The sequence below is a fragment of the Halictus rubicundus genome, chromosome 2 (assembly GCF_050948215.1).
Source record: "Halictus rubicundus isolate RS-2024b chromosome 2, iyHalRubi1_principal, whole genome shotgun sequence".
NCBI lineage: Eukaryota > Metazoa > Arthropoda > Insecta > Hymenoptera > Halictidae > Halictus > Halictus rubicundus.
This window is the reverse complement of record NC_135150.1, coordinates 10,617,301-10,633,571: the sequence shown is the minus strand read 5'-3', so window position 1 is coordinate 10,633,571 and position 16,271 is coordinate 10,617,301. Positions and strand designations below refer to the sequence as shown.

Genomic DNA, 16,271 nt, shown 5'->3' with positions numbered 1-16,271 from the left:
CTCTACATCCGTTTCTCTCACATTCAATTAATTCAAACACTAAAAACCAGAGTTCGTCTTGTAGCATTTTCTTGATCCATGATGCAGATGCATTCACTTCATTCTGTCCGATCCAACCGGTGATTTCTCTCGTGCTCGTGCGAGCAGGTCGAAGTTATGGATTTGGCTTGTCAAAATTCCGATTTTAATGCTAAATATTTGCTTGGTCAGTTAAATACAGCCAGAAAAGAAATAAATAATTTAAGGTATCGTCCGACTTCTTTCATTACGCTATGTCTTTATAAATTCAATGAATTATTTAAAAAGATATCAACAAGTTCTATTCAAACTTGGGTGTGTGTATGCAAGGAAGTATATACGTATGTGTACACTTTGAATAATGTACAATGCAGTAGAATAAACAGCATATGCATATAACTGCATGTATATACATAAGCAAAAATGGATATTTGTAAAATCAAAGAATTAATAACATACCAATATTTATTCAACTTTATTATAACATTCAAACTAGATGAATATATTTATGGTATTGAATTATATTAACTACAGTATTGTTTTATAACATTATAGGCAACAAATAAAAACTCTTCGCTATATACATGAAAAAGATGTTGATACCATAAAGCGTCTATTAGAATCATACAAAAATGGAGCACCAATATCTTCTGAAGCAAAAGTTATATCTTTAGATGATGTCAAACCTAGTACCAGTGCAGATGACGATGCTATAAAATTAAAACCGATTGGAATAATATCTACTTGGTTTCCTAGTAAACGTGGTACTCCTAGACAGACAGGAATTTGTGGAAAAGTACCGGGGAAATTATTGTTGTATAATTCAATATACACTAATCCTGACCATGCTCTTGATGGGTTACAAGACTTTTCGCATATGTGGTAATTAATTGTATAATCCATTTTTTAACGAATATATCCATCTGATATACACAGTCTGTCCCATTTCCGATGAGACTGGTCGAAATTAACAGCCGATTGCAGCGTCATCTATTGATTCATCTATTGAATTTTGTAGACACATCTTTCATCTATCTTCACACCAAATTTCTTAGCATTTCAATTGTTCTATCAATAGTTACGACATATAACTAACCGTCCACTGTGTCGTCTGTCCAAAAATCACTATGGAGCAAAGAGCGAATATCAAGTTTTGTTTTAAGTTGGGCAAAACTGATCAAGAAACATTCGAATTGATGAAAAACGTTTACGGTGACCAGTGTCTATCCCGTGCACAAGTATTCCGCTGGTTTGCTAGATTTCGTGATGGTCGTGAAGACCTTGAAGACGACGAACGCGCACCGAAGCCGAGAACCTCGAGGAATGAAGAAAACATTGAGAAAGTCAGGCAAATTCTGCGCTCTGACCGTTGTGTGTCCGCGAGACTTATCGAGGAGATGACTGGCATTCCTAAGAGTGTGGTCCATCGCATTCTGACCGAGGATTTGGGAAAGAGAAAAATCTGCGCGCGATTTGTGTAATGCGCCGTCGCACAAAGCCCTAATGGTACGCGAGTTTTTGGCCAAAAAAAGCATCATAACGCTCGACCACCTGCCGTACTCGCCTGATCTAGCGCCGTGCGACTTCTGGCTATTACCTAAACTCAAATTAGCGTTGAAGGGGAACACTTACAGTACGATTCCTACCATCCAGAAGGCTTCGACCGACATCCTGCAAGCTAATCTGGCCCCCGAGTACCAGACATGCTTCGACAAGTTTTATGATCGGTTTCAACGCTGTATTGACTTGGAGGGGGATTATTTCGAATAAATACGATGGAAGAAATGCCCTGTAAAGCGTCTTCTTTTTTATTTTTGAGCAGTCTCATCGGAAATGGGACAGACTGTGTATCTACATCTGATAAAATGAATGATTGATTAAATTTATGAAAACTGTTGTGGATTATTATATATTTATAATAGTAACAAACAACTATTTGATTCTCATTTCTATTTACAGGGTTTTATTCTACTTCCATAGAAATGAATCAACGCATGTTCGGGCTAAGGTCGCACCACCAAGATTAAATGGTACAAAAACTGGTGTGTTCTCCACAAGATCCCCACATCGTCCATGTCCTATTGGTTTAAGTTTAGTGAAGATTACAAGAATAGAAAATCATACAATTTACTTCGAAGGTGTAGACATGGTAGATCAGTCACCTGTATTAGATATAAAACCTTATATACCACAGTACGACAGCCCATTCTCTTTTGAGAAATTGAATAGTACACCACAGGAATCTAACATGGATAATACATTTGGTTGTATAGAAGAAACTAGCAATTTAAGTAGAAGTCAAACATTCAATACTAACATTGATCTTGCGCATGAAACAAGAAGTCTACTTTCAGATTCTTACTATAGAAAGAATACTAATGAAGCAAATCAAGAAGCAGATGTTTCTAGAGATGAAGAAATTGCTTTAAGACTACAAGCAGAGGAGTTTCAAAGGAATTCCCACTTTGAGAATTACAATAGTATCAGACATTTTTCTGAATTAAGTGACATTAATTTACATAATAATGGCACATTACAACACAACATTGATGTAACTGGTATACACAGAACATATCATACTTTGTCTGATGTTCCAGCTGATGCAAGAACAAATATGAACATATCTTCCGAACAAAATACACTTTCATCAAACTTAGAACAGCAATCGGAAAGTTTAGTAGATATAAGTAATAGATTACAAAATACTAATATAAATAGTCGCGCTAACGTCGAGCCAACATATTCTCCAAGAAGTATGGGGCCTAATTACATAGAAGCACACGCTTCTCGCTCTAGACTTTTAGATGGAGCAGATGGGCCAAGTACTGTCTGCGGTACCGATTTAGATTTAATTTATAGGCGGTCTTTAAATGCAAGAATCGACAATTCGCCTATAAGAATGGGAATACGGGAAGCTCCTGACGGAGAAGAGGGTCTGGAGTCACAAACACTTGTCCCTTCTCAAAGTTTACCAAATGTTGAAGTAGCAAGAACTACGTCAATCAATAATTTACAGGACCCTACAGACACAAATTCAACAACTGTATTTCCTGATCCAAGGAATATTGAAATTAGATCAACTGAAGCTAATTATTCTTCAGAAGTAAGAATTCCAGAATGGATATCAAGACCTCGTACACCTTTGTGTGTGAAATTTAATGATCGAGCTCTGATCCAATTAAATGAAATTTTAGGAACGAAGATTAACGACCAAAAGATAGCAATTGAGAATGTACTTCGCGAAGATCCTAGATCTGTTTATTTGAGACAACGATGGGGCAGTCAATTTTATACTTTCTTAATTCACGATTTACATATTACTTGTAGATTCGACGATAACAGAGGCGTAGTTACAGTTTTCCAAGTGAGACACGCAGGTCGAATTTGTGAGTGTGGAGAACCCGAGTGGCAATGTTTGGGTCATTCTCCACCTCCATCATAGTATGCTTGTCTATGTACGTGCAATACATACGTACTGTATGCATGTCTGTTTCTAATAATGTTAGTTAATTGTACTCATAAATTTATTAATAATATTCTAAGAAATGCGAATTTTTAATTTATGAAGCTACAGGGTGTTTTATATTTCATAAAATTCAGCAATCATTCCATAATTATTCATCAAGAATTTTTATTATTGTCAAATCGAAACTAAACTTTGTTAAAATCAGTAGATATTTACAGATAATTATACAGCATTATTGTCATATCGTGCAATGTGCAATACATATTTGAATTTATTTCGTACATACATCATTTGTTTATTAATGACATTATCAATTGACATAATAATATCCTTGATTTTTAAGACAGTAAAAAACTAGTCTTACATTTCCTACAAGTTTGATCAACTACTTATAATAAATCTTGCCAATAATACTGTATAGAAATCGATAAAGATTTTTTTCTTTGCTCATGGAGTATTTATTGTGGAATCTTCTACAAACTTTCGTATTGTATAGCATTTTATTGTAATAAAAATGTTCCTATACGTTTAATTACGTATTATAAACTTTCGCACAAAAATAAAATAGATAGTAAAAATGTAACTTTTAGCTTTCATTCATTGCTAGAAAAATTGTATGTCCAAAATTCTACAATTTTATTTGCACAACAGAATTTTTTAATTAAAAATATAGATACAATATTTGATTTAAGTATACATTCGTATCGTTGAATCCGCACCAGCCGAAAATACCCATGGTTGAATGGGATGAAACATTACATCCAAAATACCAAAATCATTGTAAGATTCGTGATCACATAATCGTTTTAGTGGCACGATCAACGGATTTTGCAGTAAATCACTAAAATGTATATTGAAATAAATAATATATGACCAATAATGTGAAGAAATTATTAACGTCTAATCTTACTTGTACACCATTCCATGAGATACAATAAGCCCTCTATCATCTGCACCAGACGCAAAAAGTGGATATCGCTTGTGAAATGAAACTCCCCTTACACCTGTACCATGTAAACGTAATGTCTGATAAGGCTTTGTACTCAAATCAAGGTCAAACCAAAGCATTTTGCGATCGTAAGTGCCTACTAAAATGTTATCACCTCCTAAAAATACATAATCAGAAATTAAATATAATACTGATGATTTAAGTATATTACTCAAATCATTTTAAAACTGTTTACCAGGATGTATTGCCATTGACGATATCCATTGTGAATTTGATAGTAATTTTTTAATCATTTCCTGTTTTACTAAATCGTATATTCGTACATTACGTTGTGTCTGCAATGGTTTTATCAAGATTCTTAAAATGAGAATTTATATTATGGTACATATTCATATGCATATATTTCCACTTACCGCTACGAACAAATATGGTCTAATTGGATGGAATAAAACATATTGTATTAAACCTTTTGCCTTAGTGAAGGGAAGTTGAGATCTTCGTTTTGATAATTGATTTATTAAAACAGATCTATTTTGTCCATCTGGCATGACAGTGGCAAAATAATCACCTTTACCATGCCACGTTACTTGTTTCACTATTTTAAAGTGATTTAAAATGATCCTAATACCATTCGTATTATGTTCTCCTTCTGCTTGTTCCCATTGTACAGCAGTCTTAACTCTATCACTAACTGATACAATAAAAAGCATACAATTAATTTCAATCTCATTTATGTGTTACTATTAATAATTGTATAATATATAAAATTATACCGATAACGTCGCTTTGAGGTATTATCTCTAATAGCTGATCAGTTTTACTATTAATTAAGCGATCTCCTACTCCAGGATTTATTAAAAGAACTTTCTTATCTGCTGCTACTGCTATAAGAGACAATGATTGATTTGGACACCAGGCTACAGATCTAATTACTCCACCACAAGGCACTGTTTTCACACATCTGCCTGTTGCTATTTCCCATACTGTAAATTAGCAATATTATATATTAAGTAAAAATTTCAGTGAGCTGCAGAAATAGACAGGCAATTTTTCTTGAAACTAGTTGTACTATCCGAAATCCGATTAGACATAAACAATCATAATAAGTTAACTGTCATTAGTAATGACAAATGAAATGTATATTAATTACAAAAACAAATTTTAATTTGAAATGTGTATTAATTACAAAAACTTAAGGTTGTATAAAATTAAATGAATAAAAATTGGCTTTAAAATTTGAATGCTATAGCAGTCATGTCATTTTGCATCACTATGAAAATGAATGCTATAGCATTCACGTCCGCAAACGTGTTAAATAAATTTTATTTCAACATATTGTCGATAACATTATCTGATATTTGGTCAAAATAATAGTGATTAATCAACGCATTCGTTGATAGTAAAAAAAATTACAAATGGAGATGACAATCTTGTAAACGAAGTATGTGAATGACCGAAAAATTCAATTTTTACTTGTAATTCATTGATGTCATACGTTGATTATAAGGGGGCTTCCTTTGATCAATAAGCTTATTTAGAAAAAAGTTGTGGTTGATTAATGTTTCTGTTAAAAATTGGACATTTCATATGCAACAACTTAATATTATAGAACCTTTTGTACTAGAATTATATTAATGGCTTGTAAAATCAATGAAACCTTACTTTTTAGGTCCATATCATCACCACCAGAAGCAATATATTGTCCTACTGGTTCTGCGGTGATACTTCTGACCATGTCTGTGTGTCCTTTAAATATCATAGACATAGTTGTAGGGAATGGCTGTAGGTCCTTTGGACTAGGTAATTGTGGCACCAATGCTTCAGGTTCTATTGTTAGTCTCATCTTCAATGCTCTGGGACACAAATACAAATCAAGACACCTCTGAAATCTTTCTTTAATATATTTTGTGTAAGCAGGCACTTCACGAAGCGAGTTGTATTTTTGTGGAATAAAATGTAACTTTCTTTTCCATGGTGTTGTCTGCAACTTATTCCATTCTTTTAGCTCCTTTTTGTCAAACAAATACTCTGGTGGAGGATTATAACTTTCTGCATGCCCAGGTAAATGCCTCTTTGGTGGTGGAATATGTTTATGAATTCTACGCATATCTTCTGCTTGATCGTCTGATTGCCATAACATATAAAATTGTGGTTCATTCTTCTTTTGCTGTCGTTCTTTCTCTAACTCTGCGGTCGACTTTATCCAACCCATTTTCAGAGCATGAACCAACTTTGATACCTTTTTGGCTTCTGGTTTAGACGGTAAAAATGAACGCTTATGTTCAGGAAATTTACGCACTGGCATCTTCATCACTTCTGAAGTAAACCATTCTACCCAAGGCTGTAACAGAAAAAGTGGTCTGTAGTGAAACTAGTCTTCGAACTTTTATTATGCTATAAATATAATATAATAAAATATAAACTCACAGCATATTCATCAAAAGTTACATCAGGAATTTTCTGTTTTTGAATTCTTGTAATCAAATCAATATCTGCTTCACTTAAGACAACATCCTGTCCAGTTTGTGCGTCTTTTATAGTTCTCCAAAAATCAGGATCTTCCATTCTTTTCAAGAAATTATCTAACTGATCGCCTTTCTGAGGTTTTATAATTTTCTTACCATCCCAATCGTAACCAATATGGTCATAGTCATCATACCACTTCATGGGTATGTTTCCAACAGTATTCCGAATATCTTCTTCGTCAGAACTATCATACTCATATTCATCTAATTTCTGATTTACTTTTGGTACAATGTTACTTATGCTTTCACTACTTGTACTATCGGGTACATTTTCTTTACTACCTACTTCTGCAGATTTCTTTAAACTTTGTTTCAATGCCTTACTATTTTTTTTATTTAAATTATTTGACTCTACATCTTTCTCTGAAACTTTAAAAGAAACTGGTTTATTTGATGCGGTAACTTTATTTGTAGCAGATTTGTCTGTCTTATCATACTTTGATGCGATATACACATCTGTGTTTTCTATTGTGGATGTAGGTTTGTCACCTTTTAATTTCGACTTATTGTCTTTAGACTTAGAGCTACTACTGAAATATTCATTTTTCTTTTTCGAACTTCTATCGATATCTTCTTCTTCTTTTTCTTCTTCATCTTCTCCATCAAATGTATCTTCATAATCACTTGCGTAGTAATCTTCATCTAAACCGATATCATCTGAATCAGTTTCAAAACTTAATTCATCTTCTTCATCATCTGATTCAAAGACAATTGGATCTTTCTCAGTATCAGAGTCAGGAACATCTACATTTTCATTAATTTCTTCATCCGAACTTTCATCGTTATTATTCACTTCAGCCTGCAATAAATCTTCAGTACCCGAATCCTAAATACATTCGATGATGTTATTAGAATACACAAAGAAATATAATAAATGAATATAAGTATCAATTATAATACAATTCATTTAAGTCACACTTTTATATACTCATAGTGAAATGTATTGTAAAGAAATAAAATTTTACCAGTTCCTCCTCAGATTCATGTTTTACAGACTCTTTTTCTGTTTTGTTGTTTTCAATGTTTAAGACTTTTTGTTTTCTCTTTAAATTCTTCTTGTGATCTTTCATTTTCAAGTTTTATATGTATACAAATAAGAAGAAAGGTTAGGTGATCTTCACGTGTAACGAGCGATTCCACACCATGCTGTAATTATATGTAGAATATTGACTCTCTTATATCGCGCTACACAGGAGATGCAGCGGGATCACTGAGAGACGCTATAAAATTGACTGAAAGTTTTCGTCCCTTTTGATTGGTTGATGGTTTACTATTGACAGACTATTGAAGAGTGTTGCCTTGTTACAAGGAGAGAACACATTTTTCAATTTCTATACATACAGGGTGTCCCAAAAATGTTGTATTTCCTTGGAATGGGGGATTCCTGACGCACTTTGAAGTAACTTTTTCCTTTGGGAAAATATACTCCGTGGCTCTGAGTTACTAGCGAAAAACACGGGCCAATCAGAACGCGGATACAGCAGGCGGTTCTGACTCAGTCAATGCCAATGCCACGCTCAGCGGGAGTTGCCGAGCCGGAATCCCACTGCTATAGCCGCGCTCTGATTGGTCCGTGATTTTCGTTAGAAAAAATTGCTCAAATAATCTCAGGAATTATCCCTTTCAAGGAAGTACAACATTTTTGAGACACCCTGTGTAGTATATAAATACTAACCGGAAGTAACTACTCAGATTAAAAATCGAATTTTTTAATTTAATCATTGTATCTTTCAAATGATTTAAACATTTTGGTCAGTCTTGAAATAACGAAAGAAAAATGATCTCATAGTAAGTACATATCGCGTTTGTCTGAACATGTTTTTCTTTCTACTTAATGTTTAAAATTCTATTCCATTGTCTCGTTGAAATTAAGATTGAAGATTTATATTAAACAAATTCAAATTAATTACTAAATTATTATTTAGTTATGAACTTTTAAATGCATTTCAAAATGTTTTGATTGATACAGTTTATAATTAGTTATATTCAGGATAATTTTAATGAAAATATACAAAATATTTGCTTCGCTGTATCTACAAGTACGACACAATGAAAAGAAACTGAAAATTCGGGACATAGTTTTATCTTAAAATTAAATTAGTTTGTAAAATCATTCCTTCAAATATTTGTTATCTTTGCATGTCAGAGGCGAATAGTAAAATTTCAATGGCAAGTAACGTTACTTTCCTTAAATTAAAAGAAAAAATTGAACTTTCTTCACATTGCAAAATAAAATTGTTTCTTTGACAGTGGATCGCGACGGATATATTTAGAGAATTTCATTAAAAATGATACTTGTTCTGTATTGAAACTATATAGGACTAAGTTATTTTAAACAGTTGGCACCACTAGTATTTCCTGCGGTTGTAAGCTGCATTGGTCTTTTACTTCCGGGCAATCATGGTAAGTGAAGTGTTGTTTGAAATTTCCTTATATTACACTTAAAATGTGTAACATTAATAAACAAGCTCTTGTGTTTCTAACATATTTTAGTTTAGATAGTATGTGTTTACATTTATTTTACATATTTTTTGCACTGTGTGAAAGATATAAACTATTATTTCATATAACCTAACAGTTGCATCGATATTAAAGCACATGGTAGGGATACTTATGGCTTTGTAAACGAATGTGTGTATGTCTTCTGTTATTGAATCAAAGCGTAATATATTAATTATAAAAAGGTTCTTATGCAATAATTTATTAAATAAAAACGTTTTTATTTTTGAACAGCCATTCCAGAGGTTTGTTGAGTCGGGCCGCGTTGCCTATGTAAGTGACGGCCCGTATCAGGGCAAACTTGTAGCAATCGTAGATGTCATTGACCAAAATCGGGTAAGAACATTCATTATTAGTTACTTTTTTCTGAATCTATTTAAGTAAACAATGATGATCCAGTTTTATTGATAGGAATTGCCGGCTGATATTTTATTGATGCTAAATACTGTAACTGATATTCATCTTTCCCATTTTGATACAAACGAATCTGGGAAGCTTTGTATTAACATAATACATTTTCAGGTTTTGGTTGATGGACCTGCATCAAATGTGCCGCGTACTGGAATGAGGTTAAATCAACTTCATTTAACCAAATTCCGTATCCGTTTCCCATATACTGGGTCTACTCGTGTTGTACGTAAAGCATGGGAAACTGCGAACATTAATGATCTTTGGAAACAGACTATGTGGGCAAGAAAGGTAGAAGCCAAAAAGAAGGTAACTATAATAGTTCATTTTTATTTTGTTTAGTAGCAATAACTATTTAATGCTTTTATACTACTGTACAAAAACATTTTTCTATTTAATTTCAGCGTTTGGAACTTAGTGACTTTGACCGTTTTAAGTTGAGAAAAGCCAGACAAATCCGGAACAAGTTGAGGACAGATGTATTTTATAGATTAAAAAAGAAGGTAAAGAAAACCAAGGCTGCTGGTGCAAACAAAAAAGTTGAAAAGAAGTAATTTTTTACCATATGAAATAAATACAAACTTATCTTATAACAGTACATTTGTTTTTATGTATACCTTTAATATTTACATGTAAGTTAAATGTACATTAATGCATCGCATTTTACTTGTTTATTAAGAAAATGTGATGCAAAACCTAATTTTAGAACAAACAAATGAAGTATTATTTCATAAAGTAATATTTAAATATGATTTTATGGTACATGATATTTATATGTGATTTATATTTGACTATTTGATAGTTGACCAGAAGAAATTAAAATAAATTTGTGGAGGGAGAACATTATTTATGTAAATAATCAACTGTGTTTGCTAGATGTTTAAGTGTCACGCGACGGGATCGCACTGTTTGCATATGATGACAACTTCCAAAGAAATTTTATAAGTAAACTTACGGAAAAGCGAAAGGGAACCCAGATATTTTTTTCATGGTATTGGTTAGACCAGAGTGGAAATTTCCTCTCTGCTTACACTATTTTCAAAACATATTTGAACTATTTTTAAATAACTGCACAAAAACATTTTTAACTTAATTTTTATTTCATCATTTTTTTAAACACTCATGTGTTGAATCTTGGCTCTATTTAACGTTTTTTACTATTACATAATTACATGAATTTGATTAAGAAAAACATGAAGTTTATTATTTAAAAAAAGAATAATAAAGACAATATATATGTCAAATATCCATCATTTAAATTATTTTATGACGCCAGATCACCGTTATCTTGGAATATTGCATCCTGTGCATATCATATACCTATGCCGGGTCTAAAAGGCCTTGGTTATACAGAGAGCGGCAAGAGTAGTAAAACAATTGACGACGAAGCGGCAAAAAAAATCGAATCATTATATAAATATGAAATTGGTTATACAGCAACTGAGCGGCGCGGCATCGCGGATGACGATGAACGCAACAATTGCCGCTCGCTACACTCTGTATTATTTCAGTATGTATCCAAAACAATCAGGGTCGCTTTGCCGCCTTGATGACTCTGTGTAACCACACACACATAGAAGAAACCCATATATGTATACGAACTTGCATTTGCACTAGTAGCGCCACTGTCGCTGTCAGGCAGTATGCCGCCGAATATTACAAATTACTCCACGATAACGTAAAAATATAAGCAGTTTAGAGACCGAACAGTCCTAGATTGGACTTTTAGGAAACCAAATTGATCACTTCTGAATTGCTTATTGCGGTAATGAAACGTCAATTTCAGTCCCTTGCAAGTTCGTATATGTATATGGGTTTCTTCTATGAGTATGTGGTTACACAGAGTCATCAAGGCGGCAAACCGGCCCTCAGGCTGATTTTATGCCAAGATTATCATAATGATTATAAAAATAAGTCTATCACCGACAAAGTATGGGAAGAAGTAGAAAAAGCGGCATGATTTCAACGCTCATGTGTATGTTCATACGTCGCTCAATCTCGCCGCCGCATTCCCTGCAGGGAGCGATTATACATGTATAATCACGGCCTATGGACAGAGAGTAATGATAATTACTCTTATCTTACTAGTAAGACTTACTGTATCCCTACCAATCCCTACTGTTTGTTATGGGCTTTGTTTTCTAGGCGTTTTAGGACTCTAAGAGCCCCAATACCACTTCGGTGTCGCGCCCAATGTTGCCGATAGTTGATACATTTAGATGTATTAGCAAGCACCGAATATTCTGTATTTGTATTTAATTTCTACTGTATATGATTTGGAGATTATAAATGTATATGGCGCGTGTATTTGAAAAAAATAATGAAATACAAAAAAAATGTTGACATTGCATTAATGTTAACTCATCGACATACCTGACCACGTATCACGTTACACTAGGATGGCTATTGTTTACTCTTGAAAATTTTTCTCAACATCCTTTTTGCGGCACTGCTCCAGCAGTTTCCTATTAATAAAAAAAAGTATGCAAAGTTTGAACTTGATTGGATAACGGGAAAACGTGCCCCCGGGCCCATCGATTTTCTCTAATATCTTCTAAATTATTGACTATATCGAAAAATATGTTTGACCAAACCTGTAGATCTGGGCAGGCTGCGACTTTCATGCCGGATTACTTTTTTTCGCAAAACAAACGGTTTTCGAAAAAATTGGGAAAAATTTCATAACAAAATCAAAAAATTTTTTCTGAAATTTGAAAACTAAAGTGAGTTTTCATTATCTTTATCTTTATTTTTATCTTTTATCAATAAACGTTAACGAAAAATGTGTGTTTTTTTTTTAACTTTTGGAACTTACTTTTTTTTTAAATGCATATTATTTTGCAGGAAATTGCGTATATTTTCTTTATTAGAAGTCAACAAAATTTGGAGGTTACACTTTATCAAGGGTAAGGGTCTTATGTGGGGGGTGGAGCGGGGTTGGCGCGGAAGGACTCCACGCGTCACGCTGTGCCCCTACCTGGGGGGGGGGGGGATAGATCCGGGGGCTCGTGGTGTGAGCTGACCCCGGCCCCCGGGGGGGGGCATAGCTACCCCCGTGTTGGGACGACACCCCCCGGGATTACTCTCGGTGTGGGGGGGTGTCGGTCCGTCTCTCTCCTAAGGAAGGGGAATTCGTGAGGGGTTGTGTAGGAAGAGTCGGGGCGTGCCGGACCACGCCTCCGACGGCCCTTCCTTCCGGTTGCGGCGTCTTCTTGCCTCGGCCGGGGCTGGTTCCTTCGGGACACCGGCTCCGAGCGGGACACGAAAATACCGGGAGCTGTGGGTGGACTTAGCTGGAGCTCGAGAAGCTCAATCCGAAGGCTCCAGGGTGGGGACACCGGGCGGGTCCCTCCACCCGGGGTCTTATAGTGTAAGCAGTGGGGGAGGCTATCCCTCCCTCGGGTAGTATGATAGGTAAGAGGTGTCCTGTTGAGTACTCGCGCGATCCAGGCACCTCCCCTTTAGCTTAGGTGGGCGTGGGGTTTTAGTGGGTAGTCTCTGGAGATCCCCCCCCCCCCCCCAGAGATAGTCCCACATAACCCCGGCTTCCTCCAGGGAGTCGGGGCATGCGAACAGCATTTTCCCACGGAAAAAAAGGGTAAGGGTCTTATAAAGAGAACTACGTTTCGAAAAAACCTCTAAAATGAACCGTTAATTAAATATGAGCGAATCCGTACGATATTGTCCAAGTGAGGCAAGCATCGCGATGCGCATCAAGCGGGTCAGGTGAGGCAAGCATTGCGATAACGTGTTGGTCGCCTGTCGCGTTGTTCCAATATGTCAGTGATGGGCTCGGTAGGGGCCCCGCAAACGCCTGTTTCTCCCACCAACCTCTCTTTCATGCAGGGCGCACCTTCGTCGCGTTCACTAGTGGTGTCTCGCGTCTTCGTTGCCTCATAGTAACGGCGCACAGTGGGCAATTTGGACGAAATCGGATTCAAAATCAAAGAATTTTCGATAGAAATGAGGTAGAGCGATGAAACTTTTTTTAAATTAAAGCTGAAACTTTGTAGAATATGGGAAAAATAGAGAGATTATTACCATCCAATCATTTCAACGAAAAAATGACTTCATTAGTTTTTGTCACAAAAATCTATTTTTTGCAAAATCCTGAGGTCGTAGACAAATTTTGAGACCAGATTTGAAATCAGCGTGAAAAAATCTATGGGAAATGATGTATAGCATGTTAAAAAAAATTATTTTCCGCGCGTGGTATTGGAAAAACTAAAATTTTCTTGAATTTGTTCGCGTTTAACGAATTTTCTCGAGGTTAAAAAACGTTCGTACCACAATCTCTCTATTTTTCCCATATTCTACAAAGTTGCAGCTTTCATTTAAAAAAAATTTCATCGCTCTACCTCATTCCTATCGAAAGTTCCTTGATTTTGAATCCGATTTTGTCCAAATTGCCGAAATTGCAGAGAAAATACTAAACGTTGTAATTGTACAACTTTTTTAATATGGGCCTATAATAAAAATTTACAAAATTGTGCGGCGCGGCGTTTATTGGAAGAGGACAGTGGTCTTGTCTCAATTGAGACAAAAATACCCAGCCCTGCAATATGTAATTCGATTTGTAGATGATACGTTTAATGTTTAGTCTACGTGTATCATTCTCATATAGGTATATTACGAGTTGAAAAGAAATATATGAGTAAGGCACAGCTTTAGTTCAATAGTCTCCCAGCCAAAGTCTAATTCTGATCGTAGCACGCTTTCCCGTTATCCGATCGAGCTCAAATGCACAGGTTTTTTTTTTATTAATTGGACGCAATGTTGAGGAGTGCCACCAGACAAATTTTAAATATCGAAAATAAGAGCCACCCTAATGTACAGTGACTGTCTATTAATATTCGGACACTCTTAAAAAGACGATAACTTTTTTTAATATTGAACCATACGACTTTAATTTTTTTGATAAGTTAAAACAATTACTTTACTACATGATGTGAACATTTTTTGTAATTGTACAACTTTTTTTAATATGGGCCTATAATAAAAATTTACAAAATTCGTTTTGTAGACCTGCGTCAATTATATGTATTGTGAATATTTCATCGAAATGGCGTGATGGCGTAACCGGCTTTCGGAAGATTCGCCAAGGGCCCTTCGAACGGAAACAAAATATTTGTGCAAACGTAATTTTGGTCAAGGAACACTTATGGTGTGGGGTGCATTTTGCTCTAGTCGCAAGGTTGAATTAACTGTTTCTTCTTGCAGAATGAATAGTTCGGAGTACATTGAAATATCAACAGAATAACGCCCCGATACATAAAAGTCGAGAGAGAAACCGCAGCGTGGCTTGAAACTTTTAATATCAATTTATCGAAATGGCCAGCATGCTCCTCGGATCGAATTCCTATGAAAAATTTGTGGGTTATTATGGTACGACGTATTTATGCAAATAACGGGCAGTTCTAACACGTTTCACAACTGAAAGAAGCTGTTATTGAATCCTGAAATGCAGTCAGCGAAATAATTTTGAAAAAATTAGTTGGAAACGTGCCTAACCGTATTTTTCAATCAATACGTAAGAATCATGTATCGCCTCCATTTATCACCTTCATTTATCAACGTGTATTATAATTCAATAATTTTGTTAAAATTTAATATTGTTATTACGTTGTAACTACGCAGATGCTATAGATGTGCACCAGTCAAATATAGATATCTACGTTTCATTGTCATATTTTGTTTTAAATAAATAGTATTTTCACTCTTTTTTCATTGTATTAAATTTCTTTTTAACCCTTTTCACGTAGTGCTATAAACATTTGAAAACCATTAATGTTCAAAACTCTTGAAAATTTTAGCGGTGCTTTTTGGTATATATTCTCTACAGTAAACCTGGGCAAATTTTACTTAAATTGAAAATAAGAAATAATTATTTGAAATAATTTATTTCGCACCGTTACTTTCAATAATGTTATTTGATGATAAAAATAATATTGATTTATTTGAAATAATAGCAATTTCAAATAGTATATTTATTTCGATACTTCTTTATTTCAACTTTGTCAAAAGAAATAATCCTCAAAATAATATGGAACAAAGGGTGTCAACATAAACTGGACTCAAACCTGATAATCCGGTTAGCTGATATAATTTCGTAGAACAATTTCACAATTACTTAATATAATATTGAATATAATATTTCAAATAATGTTACTTCAGAAGTGCCCCGGTCTACTCCAAGCAGAATAAGCACAGAAGCTATATTACTACATACAAACCGTGCTAAAAGTAAGAGCCTTCTGTTTAAATGAATGAAAATACGATTGTAAAATATATGCAAATTCTTTAATAAAAAATCTGTAACAGTCGAGACAAAATCACAATAGGCGAAAACCAATATACGATTTACCAATTATTATTATTATTATTGTTGTTGTTGTAGTTGTTATTA

The 16,271-nt window shown here is 34.5% G+C and overlaps 3 protein-coding genes across 4 annotated transcripts; 2 read left to right on the top strand and 1 right to left on the bottom strand.

Moving 5' to 3' along the window:
- The first annotated feature begins 73 nt into the window (after positions 1–73).
- Positions 74–3,466, top strand: LOC143365226 (uncharacterized). 2 transcript variants are annotated; one of them, XM_076805194.1, is made up of 4 exons: positions 74–245; positions 574–900; positions 1,978–3,121; positions 3,213–3,370. In XM_076805194.1, exons 1-4 carry the CDS (start codon positions 157–159, stop codon positions 3,237–3,239), a joined length of 1,587 nt encoding a protein of 528 aa, XP_076661309.1. In that variant the 5' UTR covers positions 74–156; the 3' UTR covers positions 3,240–3,370. The 2 variants fall into 2 exon arrangements, with proteins under 2 accessions (XP_076661309.1, XP_076661308.1); XM_076805193.1 differs by having other exon boundaries at positions 76–245; positions 1,978–3,466.
- A 705-nt stretch (positions 3,467–4,171) lies between these two features.
- On the bottom strand, positions 4,172–8,208 carry LOC143365225 (ribosome biogenesis protein BOP1 homolog). The gene is made up of 8 exons (XM_076805192.1): positions 7,924–8,208; positions 6,861–7,784; positions 6,096–6,774; positions 5,207–5,416; positions 4,847–5,124; positions 4,669–4,768; positions 4,395–4,590; positions 4,172–4,325 (listed from the first exon to the last, which is right to left on the bottom strand). Exons 1-8 carry the CDS (start codon positions 8,026–8,028, stop codon positions 4,172–4,174), a joined length of 2,646 nt encoding a protein of 881 aa, XP_076661307.1. The 5' UTR covers positions 8,029–8,208.
- Positions 8,209–9,229: 1,021 nt separating this feature from the next.
- Rpl14 (ribosomal protein L14) lies at positions 9,230–10,463 on the top strand. Its single transcript, XM_076805191.1, has 4 exons — positions 9,230–9,361; positions 9,692–9,793; positions 9,980–10,174; positions 10,270–10,463. Exons 1-4 carry the CDS (start codon positions 9,359–9,361, stop codon positions 10,417–10,419), a joined length of 450 nt encoding a protein of 149 aa, XP_076661306.1. The 5' UTR covers positions 9,230–9,358; the 3' UTR covers positions 10,420–10,463.
- The last annotated feature ends 5,808 nt before the right edge of the window (positions 10,464–16,271 follow it).